The sequence below is a fragment of the Cheilinus undulatus genome, linkage group 23 (assembly GCF_018320785.1).
Source record: "Cheilinus undulatus linkage group 23, ASM1832078v1, whole genome shotgun sequence".
Lineage (NCBI taxonomy): Eukaryota > Metazoa > Chordata > Actinopteri > Labriformes > Labridae > Cheilinus > Cheilinus undulatus.
The window spans coordinates 17,408,752-17,425,462 of record NC_054887.1 but is presented as its reverse complement, the minus strand read 5'-3'; the positions used below and the strand labels follow the sequence as shown (position 1 = coordinate 17,425,462).

The following is a 16,711-nucleotide window of genomic DNA, read 5'->3' as shown; positions in this document are numbered from 1 at the left end:
TGTGAGGCAGCAGCTGTAGTTGAATGCTTTAAGGTTTTATTAAAGATGAAGTTGAACTAAATGTTCAAAGTTCAGGAGTTACAGAGACCATGAGGAAACATAATCATTCTGATGGGTCTGCAGGTTTTATTAGATTTCTTATCCCAGCAGACGACTGCAGACAAGCCTGACAAAAGGATTTGAAGTCATCTCATTTTACTAACGATAAAGAAATGGAAACCAGGTTTTTACTGCAATCATTGTTCTTTATTAGAGAGTGAATTAAAGAGAGAAATCACTCTAACATTGCCTTTGTTATCATGGCCCCGCTAAGTAAAACAAGTATTTGAGATCAAGCCAGCAAATACTTTTTTCTAACCTCAACATTAAGTTTTGTTTCTAAAGATAAATTAATATAAATGAGTTTGGATTTAAAATGTTTGATAGATGCTGTCCACTGTGTATGATGCCTCCCAGGAGCGTTGTATCAGTGCCACAACGATTCTCCTACTATCAGCTTTAAATGAAGACAAACATGGCTGCACTACTAGAACACCTTAACAGAGAGCTGCAGCTCCAGGGTGGGGCCTCATGCTGAGAATCACACTTTACGCTGCTTGTCTGTGTCACATTATACACTCATTAGAGAAGAAAGCTAGCCAAGTACTGACACACATACTCCTGCAGTCGTGTGTACTACTAAAATGCTCTCCACATCCCTGCCATTGTATTTTTTCTCATCCATTCAATTTCTCTTCCTTGCAATCTCTTTTTTTTGGGTCCTTTTTTCATCCACCCTGTGACTGCGTCCTCTTTGTTAGGTTTGTTTTTCTTTCAGGATTATAGATTTTTGCTCCTCCAACCTCTATTCATTTCTAAGGGGATTTGTAAAGGGAATGAGGATTCAGCCTTTTGTGTTCTTTGCTCCTCTCTCTTCATCTTCTTTCTCTCCATCTTTAGTCCATTTCTAACCCTCTCTCACACTACCCGTTGTCATTTTAACTCCAGCTATCCCCCCATCTTTCCTCCATTTTTCCACCATTCTCTGGTAGCAGAGTAATCTGTCATCCATACCCTCTCATTAATCCAGTGATTGGCTGTCCTCTAATTGGATCTCTCTCTCTCTCCCTCACATGCACATACTTTCACACACATGATTCTTCTTATTAGTGAGTTAAATAGATGTTCTAGTATAAAGAGGACAGTCAGATTATAGAGTGGGCTGTGATTATGGATGTTGGGGTTGGTGTTTGAATGATGGGGGCAGGTCAGTCTCACTGTTAATATGAGCTGCTGCTGTTCTTCACTCCCATGTTACTATCCTGTTAACAGCGGTTCATGTGTCAGCCACAATGAGGACATCTGTGTAGAATGACTGAAGCGACGTGTGTGGAGGTGGGGGAATCATTTCAGCGTGTAAATCAAAAGCACATCTTAACAAACTAACAGAGGCTTTCTTCAAATAGACTCTAAACCAGTTGTAGATTGAAAAAGTCGCTTTGATGTGATCAAGAGAAGACAGTAAGATTTTATTCAACTGTACTTTTACCTTCCAAAGCAGCAAACATCCATAAAAAGGTCTGATGAATTGACTGACAGTTACACAAAACAAAAGGGGTTTAAGTGTTATCACTTTTGCTTTAGTCAAGCTAAAATGCCACCTCAATAATGGTTTATGTTCTGTTTTTCAGACATAATAGGTTTTAAAGAGCCCTCAAAAAATTAACAAAAAAATGTATATAGCAACTCTCTTTACTTTTATGTTCAATGTTTATGACTACAATGCCAAAATAAAGGTTTTCAGTTACATGAAATATCAACAGCAATGTTTAGAAGGGCACCTGAGTATCCGATGGTACCATAGCAAAGCATACAATATCATACCATTCCATACCATACCATACCATACTATACCATAGCATAGCATACCATACCATACCATACCATATCATACCATACCATACCATACCATACCATACTATACCATAGCATAGCATACCATACCATACCATACCATACCATATCATACCATACCATACCATACCATACATACAGAATTGTGCTTGAAGAATCCTATCTTGTTTTCATGCCTATATTTGGCACAATCAAATGAATTTATTGTATTTTTTTGGATGATGATATATATTGCTGTGTTATTATTTGTCTCAACTCAAGTTGTGACTCCTTCATAATAAATTAATTTGAAGAAACAGGATTTTTAGAGCGGATCACATTGCTCAGCAGTTGGCCGTGCAGGCTTGTTTTGGGTTCCAGGCTATTTGGGAGCAGTTCAAGCAGTTTTTGTTGCGTCTTTGTCAATCAATCCATCCCTTTACATACAGTAACCCTCTAGCAACCGTTCTTAGCCTGCCAGCACCTGTTTAGTCAGTCAGTTTTTGGATATTATTGCTTATGTCCCTACATGGTTTTCTTGCTTATCTAATTTATTCCCAACATAAAACAAGGTTTTTACAATCAGCATCTAAACTGATGCTGGAAAGTGCTGGGACTGCCACTCTCATGGTGCTAAATAATTCATGCCTCAGTGTAGCAAATGCAGATCTGTAAGTGTAAATTATTGAAAATGTGTACTATACTGGGGTGAGATCGTTCAAAGTCGAGTGCTTTTTCTCTGTATTGAATCCCCCGAGGGAAATCTGACAAGCCAATTTGTGAAAGTATCGCGTCTTCGCATCTCATCAAAGACGTTTAATACCAGAATCCTTTAATTTCTAGCAGCGGGAAACTTTTAACCACATCCCTTTCAGTGTGGCTTCCTCAACCCTTCCAGTGTGTGGCTCTGAGTTATGAAGGTGTTCAGATGTGCATGTTATGTTGTGTCCCAGTTTAGCTGCAGGCTTCTGTGGTCTAACAAGGCAAGTGAACAGAGCTGATATGTTGCAGCCATCGCTGCCTGACACACTTCTGAAAAACGTCAACGAAGTGGGGCAGACAAGGTTGGAGTGAACTCTCGTCTCACTCAAAGTCTCTTTTGAAGTTCTACCTTTGTTTTCTCTGCCTTCTTCCCCTGCTGTTCCCTGGTACATTTATGAATCCTAATGCTGCTCTCTCCCCGTCATGGATAGCTGTGAATCTGAAGGCTAATTATAATGTTTAAAGACTGACACTTTATGAAATTTGTCATTCGTGTGAGTCATTATCAGCATTTTTGCTAACATCTTGCCCACTGGAGACAGTCCAGATTGTGCACTCTGTGTGCGTAATACAGGCCTTATTTTTACTCAGGCTATGCTGCAGGGCAAGATGATGCAGCCTGTGCAGAATTAACCACTATGTGTACGTGAGTGAGGCTACTGTTCCAGCAGCTGCCAAGGAAGAAAATGGTTCTACATGCAAATATCACTGGTGCACCTAAGGGTCAGCTGTCAAACCCAGCACCTTAAATGCACTTACCATGACATCCATCATGTCTTCAGCATGCTGCCTGCACTATGGACTGACTGTGTAATGGGACAACATTAACATTAAGTGCTGTTTGAATTTACTGTTGCTGAGCTGAAGTTTCAGCGTTTGGTTGGACAAATCAAAAATGAAAAAACAAAGAAATAGTGTGTATTATTTGTCCAGCTTGTATTCTAATTCACAAACAATGAAAAGTAAACTGCCTCAAGCTTGTTTAACTGTTTTTCATGAGCATGGGAGGCCTTCCCCTCTTGAATGGAAAGATAAGTGGAAATGATTGATTGTATCTGAACCATTTGTCATGCCCTGACAATTCTGACAGGGCAATGGATGGCTTTTCTCACGTGACCTCTGAGAACGTCAAATGAAAACAATATTGCACTCGCAGCCATCGGTGCGCTCTGTTTACTGAGTTTATGATATAATACCATCGGTTGGTGGTTGACTGATTGAGAGGCGCGTCGGTTGTGATGAGGCAGTGGCTCGTTGATGTGTCCCTCGCTTCATTTGACTGCAACGTCAACCTGTCCTCAATTCTGCTAGAGAGGAGAGAAAGGGCAGGAGAGAGTGAATGAAGGAATACATGACAGTATTAATGGTTTGGTGATGCCCCAGAAATGGAGAGGTGAACTTGAGAAGACATAGACAGCTTTAACACCAAAACCTGTGATGCCCTGGGACTGTATATGCTGTCTGTAGCCCCAGGCCCAACACAGAATTTGGCTGGGCCACTGAAAATCCCAAAGAATGGGCCCTCCCAGTTTTGATTTGTGCATGACTTCTATGTATTTGGGTTGGATCAGTAGCATTGGTGTTAGCATCCTGGCAAACTGTTCCTTCATTTTGGAGCTGTAAAGTGTGTCAAGCTATTATTGGGTTCTGACGTTGGACTGATTTATAATTTTTAACCACTTTCACCACTTTTCTATCCCGTATTGACACATCTTCTTGCCACTTTTAACTAATTCCTGCTGCTTTTTGCACATTTTTGCCTTTTTTCCATTTTTCCACATATTCCTGCACATTTTTAAAAACTCTTTGCACATATTTCAAAATTTCTGCCCATTTTTTTGCTTTTTCTTTGCCACTTCTGGCCCATTAATGTAGCTTTTGTAACTCTTTCCTACTTCTGCCTTTTTACTTTTTTTATTTTTATTTTTATTTTTATTTTTTATTTTTTTTGAAGTGGGTAAATCTGGCACAACTTCACCAACTCCAAGGTGCACGGAGGATGAGGAGGGTCTTGAAGAGAACAGAAATTTCCAGCAACACTTGTAGTTAAAAGAACAACTTTATTAGACTGACACATTTCGGCATGTGGCCTTCATCAGGGTCATACTTTTGTTTTCTTTTTTTTTGCCTATTTTGCCACTCTTTGCCTATTTTTGGTACTTTATGCTGCTTTTCAATCATTTTTGCCACTTTTTACACATTTTTCCAACTTCTTAAATGTCTTTGCCCCTTGCATCCAGTTTTTGGCTTTTCACCCATTTCTGCCACTTTTTCCACCACTTTTTGTCCTTTTTTCCTAATCACTGCAACATCTTAAAGCAACATTTTGTCTTTTTTGCCAGTTTTTGCTGCATTTAACCCATTGTTATTGCTTATTGCCCATTTTTTTTGCCACTTGTATCCCATTTAAGGCATTTTTTTACTTCATTAACCAAATCCTTTCTTACCTTTGACCCATTTCTTTGGCTCTTTTCACATTTCTTCAATTATTCACTATATTTCTAAAACATTTTCTCAGTTTCTTCTATTGTATTTTCTGGCATCCTGAAATTTGTGCACATCATGACCCAACTATAAAGTCTCATCTTACTTTCCTAATAGTTCAGTGCATTCATTCCTACTGTTAACACTACTCATAAAAAGGCAATTCTGTTTTAATTAAATATAAATTGCAGTACAGCATAAATAATTGAGATTCATGTTTTGTTCTTTGATAAGATTGGTTATTACTCAGTTTAAAAATAAGATATGGTTATTACAGCTTAACTTTACAGTTGACCAGGATTTTGCTGATTTCCATGGGTCTCCACTTTGGCAAGACCCCAGAATGGTTTCCCCTTTATCCCCCCTTATGGGTTGCCTTGTGTAACCCAGGATGTCTATCACCATGGGCAAGACATACTGTTGCGATATCAGTGGGCCAGGATTTATTAGGCCTACTCATTGTCTTTATATGAATATTGATTTCAGCTTATCAGATCTAATGATTCTTGCTGAATAGCCTGCAGTCGTCTGCATAGAGGATGTTTAATGGAGACTACTACTGTTTTAAATATGAATTTATCACTGACACATGCCCACAATAGCTAACTTACAATGTGCAATTAAAAGTCACCCCAAAACATAACATTACCCACATTTAACCAGATAATTTCTTATTAATTCCTGCTTCCCGGCCAGTAGGAATGATGCACTGCCAGCATTGTGCCAAACTAATGAACAAAATCACACCAGGGAAGGAGAAAAAGACGAAACTAGCCTGGGGGAAAGAAGAGAAAAGATAAGAGAAGTTCAGTGTGCCCTACAGGCTGTAAGGCAGGATTGGTCCTATCGCTTTAATTTCCCTCTCTCTGTTCATTTGGAGTGCTGGAGTTTGGCTGCAGGTGGAATCCCTGTTTAATTACAAGTGGAGGGGGCAGGAAAAAGAGCTGGATAAAGAGAAGAACAGAGGCAAGGCAGAAGAATTAGTTAATAATAAAAGTCTCTGCAGATTTATTAAATGATCACTTTCCCTCTGCAGGTTGACTCTAGGGCCTCTGGCGTTATGTAGAGAGGAGGAGAGACGAGAGAAAAGAGAGGAAAGAAAAACAAAGTTAAGCTTCATCTTCTGTTCAGTGCAGAGATGAAGATCTTGAAGTAGGAATACACTTAAAACCTAAGACTCTCCCCCCTCCCTCACTTTGACATCCACAGATACAGTAGAACAGGAGACTTACTGTATGTATCAGCTATATATAATTTGATGCCATTGTGTGATCACAGTAAATGATCAAGAACGTCTCTCCCCTCGCACATTAAGGCATCAAGTACATCTGTGATCTTTTTTTAAAAGCGCGCTTACATTCAGCAGCTCCCATCTCTCCCTATTGTGAGAGGAGGGAGAGTGCAGGGTATAATGGCTGTCATTTGCTCACCTGAAACAGGAGGGAATTATAAATGCCATGCTCCCCACCCTTTGTATTTATCCCTGCTGATATGATAGCACCGCCATAGTGAGGAGACAGTGAGCTGTAATGGTCGCCCCTCTGGCAAAGCCCACGGAGAAGATTGCATGAAATGAATGTGATATCGAGATGAGAAAGACAAGGGGTGCATTGGGTCGTTTAGCCACCAAATCCCTCAATTTTTTTTGATAAAAGAGAAGGACAAAAGTGTTGCGTGCTTGAATGTGTGTGTGAGCCTGATAGAGTGAAGGGTCGGGAGAGATGATGAATGTATGATCTTACACACCTCAGAGCGTCTGAGTGACAGAGAAAGACAGACAGACAGAGGGGAGAATGAATGATATCAGAATCCGCTCTCTGGAACAGAGGATCCACATTGGCAGCCGTCACTTCTTCTGCTGAGCTGTGAATGTGGTGTGTGTTTTTATCTGTTGAGAAAACCATTTCCCCCCAGATGCCGGCGTCTGAGGCCTCGATAGGCATCAGAAGGTCTCTTCCATTCCACAAAGTCAAAATCCGTGTGGGTTTTTGTATCTATGTGCACACGTGGATGGTGTATGTATCGCCATATCTGCCACCGATGAAGTGTTAAATTATAAAGCGTCCAGATATGGAGGCATTGTTTGCTACAGTTCTGTCTGGGTGCTTAGCTTTTATGGGAGATCACGAGGTGACAAACCACTCGATGCGGTGACATGACCACGTAGATTATATAAACACACACAGGAACGCTGGGAGATTGTGGTTTCATACACTCTCATGATAAGACTTTTGCAGCTGATATCCTTCCATAGGATAACACAATGGCCTTTCTCCAAAGTTGCTAACAGGTTATTTAGCCGTCTGTGGCTGAGATGGATCTTAGGAGGAGGAGCAGGCTGGTTGAAGAGTGACAGTAAGGGAGGACATATGATCATACGCACACACTTGTTCCACTATCTTTCTGATTCTATCTCAGACTCATTCCCTTTATCTACCAAATGCAAATGCTCCTCGGCACTGAGAGAAAGGCAAAACATAAGCACTGATTTATTTCTCCCTAACACACCTTCTTAGCACACAGAAAGGCACAAGTGTTAGTTTTAATCTGTAATAGCATGCAGGAGTCCTCTTGACTTTGACAAGGAGACCCCCCCCAGAAAAAAAAAAAAAAATCATTCAGCTCTGTTTTTTTTCCACGCGTCTGCTTGAATATGCTATTTATAGTATTTGGAAAAATACACAGAAGAGACATAAATGTAGAGAGCAGGAGAGAGAATGATGTAGTGCCAGTGTGTCAGTTTCTGACTTCAGTGACACTATGAGCGCCTTTGTGGTTCCCATGCATCTGTGTGCAAACGTGTTGAAATATGACTTGTGGGTAGAGCTGCAGCTCTGACTCGGTGTGTTTTTATTTGAGAGAGGGAGAGGGAGGCTGTCAGGCAGAGATGCTCTGTGTGATAGTCTTTGCTTCTGACAGAGAGAACCGCCGTCAGTGCCAGGCTGCACTTTAGAGATACCACTGCACATAGGCGTTTCTGATCTCCTGTTACATTTAGCCTTGCCCTACATTGGATGGTTTAATTATGGTCCTTTTCATTCCCTCAAATATGGAATTTTGCAGTAAAAAGTGCTGGGAAGATGTGAATAATTGCATTACTTATATCTGGAGGTAACAAGGAGACCAGTATCCAAAAGAATTTGTTCCTCCACACCTGGTGGAGGTGGTGCGCTTAGGCTTTGTGGTAATTTGCAGAACAACTGAGATTAAAACAGTCTCAATCATAGCCATTAAAGTGTCCTTAAGCATAGATTTAGCCCTACATCTTCCTAAGCACTTCTTATTCCATGTATGGACCCAGTAGATGTAAAACAAACTTGCAGCACATATGCATACTTTCCAGTGGTTAACCTTGTGTTTCTCATTTCTCTAATTTGGTGTTTACCTTGTCTTAAACTTCAAATTTCAAGACTGAAACTCTGACACAACAATACCCTCATTATAACCCCAAATCAGTCCCTCACTGATGATGCTGTCCCCTTCTCCTGGCTGTCAGCAGTGAGACACATGAGTGACAGCGGTCATCCACCAATGACGCCTCATTATTTAGAAGTGCCAGCATCACCTATTACAGCAATAGGCTGTTACCATGGTGACAGGAGGAGGGGACAGCTGAGGTCTACTGCAGCTCTGCCCCTTTGTGCTCTGTCACTAGTGGCCGGTGCCAATCAGTGCCAGTCAATGCCAGTTTGAATTGGCAAGCCTATATATCATAATAGACACACGGCTCTCCCAAGTGGCAACATTTATCATATGGAGCCAGTGGGAGAAGGTGGAAGCTGTCATATAGTTTGTTTTAATGGACAAAAATCTTATCATCCCTTTATATACTGTACTTGTCTGGTTTGTCTGAGGAGATGATTTTGTAGTTAGAGTATAATTGGCTCCCAGCAGTAGTGGAAACAAAGAGACAATACTTTAATCTAATTCATTTTTAAGTCTGTTAGCTAGAGGCTTGTATTTTTTATGTTCATCTCTTTCCAAATCTCTGAAATTAAGCAGTCCTTTATTATAGCTGCACTGAATAGATCAGTTATATTTAGTTCTCAACATTGACAATAGCAAGGTTTTTGGTCTGGCTAAGCAATTGTAAATGTTGTAACATGTCTGATTCAAGGCTCAGTGTTTACATCCTCACATACATGCACTGTGACCACTGTGATTTTCAACAACTGCTACATCCAGTGCATCTTTTCTTCAGTTTTAAAATTTCATGTTACCTGAACATCAACTCAAATGTACATGAACAGAAGATAATTTTGCTTTACTAACCAAAGGAGAGATGTTGTTGGCCTGTAATAGTAAATGGGATATGTTGATAACTTTTTCTCTTTCTCTTGAGCTTCAGGGTTCCTGCAGATCTTTAAAAAGTCATGAACTGAGCTTTAAATTTCATAAAAGTGTTGTTTTTACTTGTGAGTGGTCTTCAGATTTAGAAGAAATTTTGCATTTGATGTGTCTTTATCCATTCTTTCTTTTCTACCTACTTACCTACCTTTCTATATTTGACCAAAGTCATTTTTGAGTCAAGTATTGTGTTGCGTGTGTTATGATAAATATCACTATTCCGTATATAAATACTGTATTTAAAAAAGAAGCATTTAATGTGCCAAAAATCATCTTATTTCAGTGTTTATGACCAAAAATGACTTTCTCCTGTATCTCATTTCATTTAAAGTAGCCTATATTGAACCAGATAATTCAGCTCTGTCCAGTGCACTGAGAAATCTCACATGCCTTTCATTTTTGACCATTTGCTGCACAAAATATGGTGTTCATTTTTCTCAGATCAGGTCATAAAAAAGGTCTTAAAAAGTATTAAACTAGATTATAAAAAATGTGTAAGAACCTCTGGGCTTAGTCCACACATAGCTCTGTATTTTTAAACCAGAGGTTTTTCCTCATCCCTAATCCAAAATATTTCTATCCACAGATGAGCGGTTTAAAAACATTTTAGTCCACATGAAGACACAAAAACGTAGTGCTGTAAAGAGCACATGTCAACAGTAGTCTGTCCTTTACACTGTGGTTTAAGCAATTTACTCAGAGACAGAAATGGTGTCCTTGATGTGTGAAAATTCTCTCGCCATTCCTCTAATGCCCATTTCGTTTTCACTTGATCAATCTCTTAACCTCCAATGTTGGCAGCAGGATTTTGATTCTCTCTAGTTTTGCATGGAGTGACAGTTAGCTCAATAGTCGATTCAGGTGTCTCTGTTCAACTTAAGCAACTGTGTGTAAGCATATTGAAAGTTCTGTTGCAAGTCTAGTTAACAAGTTCGGCTACATCCACTGTTGCTATGTAAACAAAGTACAAAAGTTTTTATTTTGATCTCTTTTCATAAATGCAATCTTGTCTGAATATACTCCACCAAATGTAACCTCTTTTGTATGTTTCTCTGCAGCTGTCGAGGGTTCCAGTAGAGGCTTGTGGTCAGTACTCAACCTGCAGTGAGTGTCTCGGATCAGGAGATCCCCACTGTGGCTGGTGTGTCCTTCACAACATGTAAGTACTCCTAAAACTGTCATGCACATGCAGCATAAAACAGCCTCATGCAGCTTTTGTTTTCTTTGAGGCATACAAAAGCTTCATTTCCTTACTTTCCTCTAATTCATGGAACCCTTAAAAAAAGTTAACAAACAGACTGGGAGTGGCTTTGTTGGAGCTCCCCACCTCCAGGATGCCTGTGCCCAGCTTTTCTTCCTTTGCAGCCCTTGAGCATTCAGGGAGTCCGTGGCCAACACAGGCCAGCTCTCAGATTGCTTTCCTGGTGGGGCTCGGCGTAGTGCCAGGGCCCCCTCAGATCCATTACCAAACGAGACCACTGGCTTTGTTTACCAGCCTTGAAACCAGATCCTGGTGAGAGCTCAGACACTGGCGACACTGCCAGGGCTCCAACAGGCATCTCTGCAAACTTCAGGAGTTGACATGAGGAGAGTCTCTGTTATTGTTCCTGAACTGGAAATAAGATATCAGAGATAATCTCATTAATCACTCCCAGCTGTGCAAACCAGTCCCTTTCCCCTTCATTTTATTTTACCTTACACTGTCTGTCACTCTCTCTTTTACACATACCCACAAAGCAGCGCAGAAAATCACACACGCCTCAGCTGATGTCAAATCCGTGTCCCTCAAGATTGAAGTGGGAGATAGTACTAGCTTGGGGCAGGAAGATTTCCCACTCCACTGTAAATTGAAAATTGGTTTCTTGTGTTGGTGCTAGCCCTTGGGTAGAGTGTGAGGGCATGTGTGTGCGAGTGAGACCGAGTACATTTAGGACCTCTGTCCCTGTTGGCATGGGAGGACGCGGTGAGGGCAGAGGAGTGATGAGAGTATGAGAGGAACACACACGCTGAAACCCAGAAAGGACAGGAGAGAGACAGAGATGATGATGAGGGAGAGAAAACTGACTTTGGAAAAAGACAAACATCGAACCAGAACCATACATTGTGGTGTACCTTGAGGGTCAGTCCTTAGACCAACACTCTTTATTTTGTAAATTATTTTATGAATGTCTCCCACTAGCTCTAGTGTATTATGTTTGCAGATGATATTACCTTATTTCACACACTGTTGCCACCAGTAGCTCGTTAGGAAACCGCTTTTAGGGGAGATATCAACATCAATTTTTTTCGAAGTAAAAGCGTTGTTTCAGTCGATGTTTTGACTTTCTTATGGATCTGATTGGATTATTAATTAACCAGTCCATGTATTAATATACATCAGTGAATTGTAACACCACCCCCCCCCCACCCCCCCAAAGAGAGTTATAAGGAACAGAAATCTTTTAAAAACTGAGATACAGAACCAAACTGATGGAACCTTGCGTTTCTGTGAGTAGATTCAGTTTATGGAACAATCTTGACCAAGAAACCAAATAATCTAAGTCAGACATAATGTTTAAAAGAAATATCAAAGCTAGTATCTTGAGAAAGCACACTCTAATGTGTTGTTGTGCTGTTCTGGTATAACATGAATTGTGACTTATGAGCCAATATGTTGGATTTAAATTGTTTTGTTTGGTTTATTCAACGAAATAAACTTCTAGAAAAAAGAAAACTATAAAAGAAGGATGTCATTAAAAAATTGGAAAGAAAAGGGATCTTGGGAGGAATACTGGTAGGTTTGTGTGCAGCAGAGTGAAGGAAGGAGAAATAGAGGATGAATGTGTTGAAAGTCTCCGGGGCACAAAGTGCATTAGCAGACAGAGGACACTCACTGATGGGTTATGGGTCACAAACCAGAGGTCAGAGACAAACTCACTCTCACACCACTCATGAATAGTGTTGTTTTATGCCCATCAGAAATTCGTCTGTGTTTTAACACTATTTACCCAGCCAGTTTTGTAGCAGATAATTTGATTTAAGACCAACATCTAGTCGACCAGCATGTGAATATGGTCCACATGTTTGTTTGTGTGTTTTTGTGTGTGTGCTAGCCCATTAACACCCTGGACATCCTCCCAGTCAGAGCAAATGGGTGGCCACAGATTGGCCTGTCACACTTAGCTTGATAGAATCGGCTCACCTCATCTCACCTCCCTTTTCACTCTCACACACAAGGGCAAGGCAAACACACACCTTTCTTGGTGGAAAATGAGTGTCAAATCCCCCAAACCAGAACAGAGCCCAGAGAGAGAGGAGAAAATAACCAGAATGCCATTCAGATGTCAAGATTTTTCACCATTACAGGTGTTTTGTGCGATGTGTGTGTGCGTATCATTCTGACACCTTTTGTAGGCTGTTTCTCCTTTCCTTCATCCTATTAGCTAACAAAACACATAAAACTCACTGCCCAAGTCGGACTATCGACCACAGGTTTACCTTTCTGAAAGTCCCCACAAACTCGGCGCTCCCTGTCTCCCAGCTTGTGAATTCTTAACAGGGTCTTGTGTAACTGATGCCCCCCTGAGGAAGACATCTACCTCAGGGCAGGCAGGGCTTGGGTATAATCACTCCTGCTTGCCTGCTCTGTGTCATGCTGTTATATTGACCACTGTTAAACTTTGGAACTTTGACACCTGAAATATTTTTCTAAGTCAATCTTTGTGTAGTAAATTAATTTTTGCTGTCAGAAAGATTTTTTTCTACACAATTCAAAGATACAGATTGTCATATAAATGAATAAGGTAAGGAAATACAGACATTCAATACTGGCTTTCATGGTAAAATAAGTTAAAATACTTAAATGTACACTTGAACTACAGAAAATAAAGCAGATGGTAAAGAAGTGACTTCACATAAGGTTGATAAAGTCAGTATTAATTCAGTGTGTCTGTCCTTGGTGAATAGTTGCATCTGACACGCACTCAAAGCGGCAAACACACCTTACCCAAAGCCCTTCCCTACAGACATCTCAGCCATAACTAATGCAACATATGCAGTGCAAGCTGGAGTACTTAAAATTCAGAGGATCCTATGTCCTTCAGTTTGCTTTCTCTCCCACTCTTTGGCAGAATAACATTTTCATCTATATTGCTCAGAGGAATGGCTTTAAAAAGAAAGTCTTTCTGTTGAATTTCATGTAGATATCAATGTAAAAACAGCAGAAACAAGTGTTTCTACCAGGATATTAAATATAAGAATATTTCTTGAGCTTTAAAACCCTGGAAGGAATAGTTAACATGAATTTTGAGGATGTATGATGGGTCTTGACTTAGTGCCTGCTAATTAGCCTAAATGTTTGACATTGAAGTTTATAATCTTATTTTATGGCAAAACATAGACTTCCACAGCCGCTAAGACTTTAATATCCACTGGTGCTATGTACATTCTGAACGTGTACATTAACAGCAGTAGCCCTTAATTAAAACCACCCAAACTGTAATACTTAGCATGACACAAGAGAACATAGTCAAAGGAAAAACCTACGAATGAGCCGTGCATCCGTCCACACATGAATGGCAGCATTTTGATACCAAAAGGAAGTGAATATAAAGAGTACAGTTGTGTTATTTTTTTCTGTCTTGTGAAATACTTCTCCTGGCTCAGCCAAGGTTAAAGATATTTCTACACTGCATTAAAATATGAAAACAAGCCCCCTGCCTCGTCCACTGACTGCACACCAAAGGCTTGAACAATGCATCTTTAATAAGATAAAGCAAAAAGGCCAAAACACAGGGAGAAATCTCCCACTCGCTCCCACCCACACCTACTTTGTACTGAAAGAGGGGAAGGATAGCATGCGGTTCATCTTCAAAGTGTTCTCCCAGATAGTTTGTTGTTCCCAATCAACCTTGAAATCACCTCGCTAGTCTGAGAGCAAACAGAATTGCAAGCACTCTCTCTCCTGCTCTTTGTCTTCCTCTCTCTATCAGCATTGCCTTTATTTACTTTATAGATCGGTGAGAGGAGCTGTTAGAGAGAACACCGGGGGAAGAGGAGAAAGGCAATCAATAGTACAGGGGAGGATATCAACAGGGGAGGAAAGTGCACCTGTGTGTGTCTGATCACAGTCGTTGTCCTTGACAAACACTGACCATTCATTTAGAAGGCAAATATCTTCATTTATGGACATAAACTCCTATCTAACCATCAACTGCACATCCTTCACGCCCTCTACAGTGTATGTTTTTGAACCTCATGGGAAACTTCTTCAGATTCCCCTCCTGTGGTTTTCCCTGCCATAACTCAAGCCTCACCTGTCAACCAAACTGTCTTGGCCTATCACACTCATCCTCTTGCTCTACTCTGCTGAGATGCACGACTTATGCTAATGCATGTCTAGCCCGGCAGGTGAACGGAGTCTTCACTCATATCAGCCTACTACTTTTCTTCATTTCCCCTTCTTTCCACTCTTTTACCACTGACATCGGATGTCACACTCTGTCAATCAGAGGAGAGTCTCATTGAGGTCTCTTATAGAAGATTACTAGTAGCTGTGTATTTCAAGGAAAGAGTTGGCTTTTATAGTGTATGTGGTTGAATTGCAAAACAGAATGCGTATAAAAACGGTTTACTTCTAAAGAATTCTCCATGCAAATTATAAATTCTTGATGGAAACACTGCTATAGCAAAATCATCATATGCCCCATTCACACAGGATCAGTACTACCCAGAGACCTCTGCAGGACATCTGTGTTTTTGATCCTGTGTGAATCAACCATATCTGTAACTGCAGAGTAAAAATGTCAGGGCAAATTACCAACCGTATTTCAGGCAACACAGAGGTCCACAAGTAATTCCAAATCTTTGCAAATCGGCAGCTCTGTATTTTAGGGTGGTAATAATGTTTTTTATTTGGAGTCTGTGCAGCTTTTTCAGATCACAAACGTATTTTTGAAACATACAGGTTATAAACAGTGGGTCTCTTTCAGCTTATGTGTAAAAATGGCTTTATTTTATTTTACTTACTTATTTGAAATGTCCAAATGTGCATGTGCACTCATCTGCTCTCTTCATACATACAGCACTTCTGTTCTGCTTCCTACAGCTTCTCTTTGCAAGTGCCTGATCTTCTAACAAAAATGTAGCTGAGTTGAGTCAAAACTAGTAGAGCAATTGAGGCTTCTGGACTTCTTTTGGTACTGATTGGGCTGCCAACTGCTAGTGGAACTACTCTTGCAAAACAAATGGCTGTTTGAAGTTCTTGTCAATGATTTATGCATTAAATCCACTGTTGTGTAACATATATCACTTCTTCTGTGTGGCTTCTATCCATATTGTAGCCCCTCTAACTACCTAAGTGGCACCTCTGCAGAGAACCATCATGGCAAAAGTATAACAGCTACATTATGGATATTTTACCTCCCCTAATGCTGCTCTGTCAGCTGTCAGTTTTGTAAGTGGTTAACTAGGCTGTCAAGGCGCCTGTCATGTGTGACAGTGAGACAGATTGGAAACCATATTTGGTGAGGTAGCATTGTCAGAACGAATGTCATCATATTTGGCATGGATGTTGGGAATATCTCCCATTACGCTGTGATATCGATGTCAATTTGAAACAAGTAGTGCTAATGTCGCAATATCTGCACATTAATAATGTCTCTGACATATCTCAGTCTCTTCTTTTGGCAGTGATAGGAGTTCCCAGAGAACTGAGATTATTTTCCCTCCCCAACTTTTCTCTTTCTTCCTGTTCCCCTCTCTATCATATTTAAATCACATTCTGTCTTCAGCAGCTTTATCTCTCTCTGTATTTTTTGTTGGTGTCTGCAAATGTTTGCATGTTGACAAGAATTTAGTCTGCAAGTATGTGGTTATACATTCATGCTTGTGCATACTTGTATCACTAGCATGTTTTGTGTTCAGAAGCATGCCCACCCATCCTCTCTTTCTTCTGAAACCTTTCCTCTCTTCCTCCAAACACTCATAAACATCGATTCCCCTTTCCAAATGGGGACAGTAAAGTCCTTGTACCACAGGCCACAGGCAAACGGCTTCCCCTAGTTCATTAGAGAAGGTTTGTGTATACAATCAATAAGAAAACATCGACAGGAAACCCGCAGAATGAGTTAGTGAACCCAGACAGCAACTGTATAGTGAAAAATATTTGATGAGTCATGTATTACCTCCCTAACTGCTTCTTTGAAGTTGTTTTCTTGTGTCATGCAGTCACATATTAATTAACAGCTATCAAACACATGCACTAGCA

The 16,711-nt window shown here is 40.4% G+C and overlaps 1 protein-coding gene across 2 annotated transcripts in view; it reads left to right on the top strand.

The window, feature by feature from the left end:
• The window catches only part of plxna4 (plexin A4), a 283,307-nt gene that overhangs the window by 168,124 nt on the left and 98,472 nt on the right, over window positions 1-16,711 (top strand). For both annotated transcript variants that reach the window (XM_041780599.1, XM_041780598.1), the window contains exon 5: window positions 10,524-10,624. In XM_041780599.1, coding sequence (XP_041636533.1) covers window positions 10,524-10,624 — 101 coding nt within the window. The remainder of the gene's footprint in view (window positions 1-10,523; window positions 10,625-16,711) is intronic.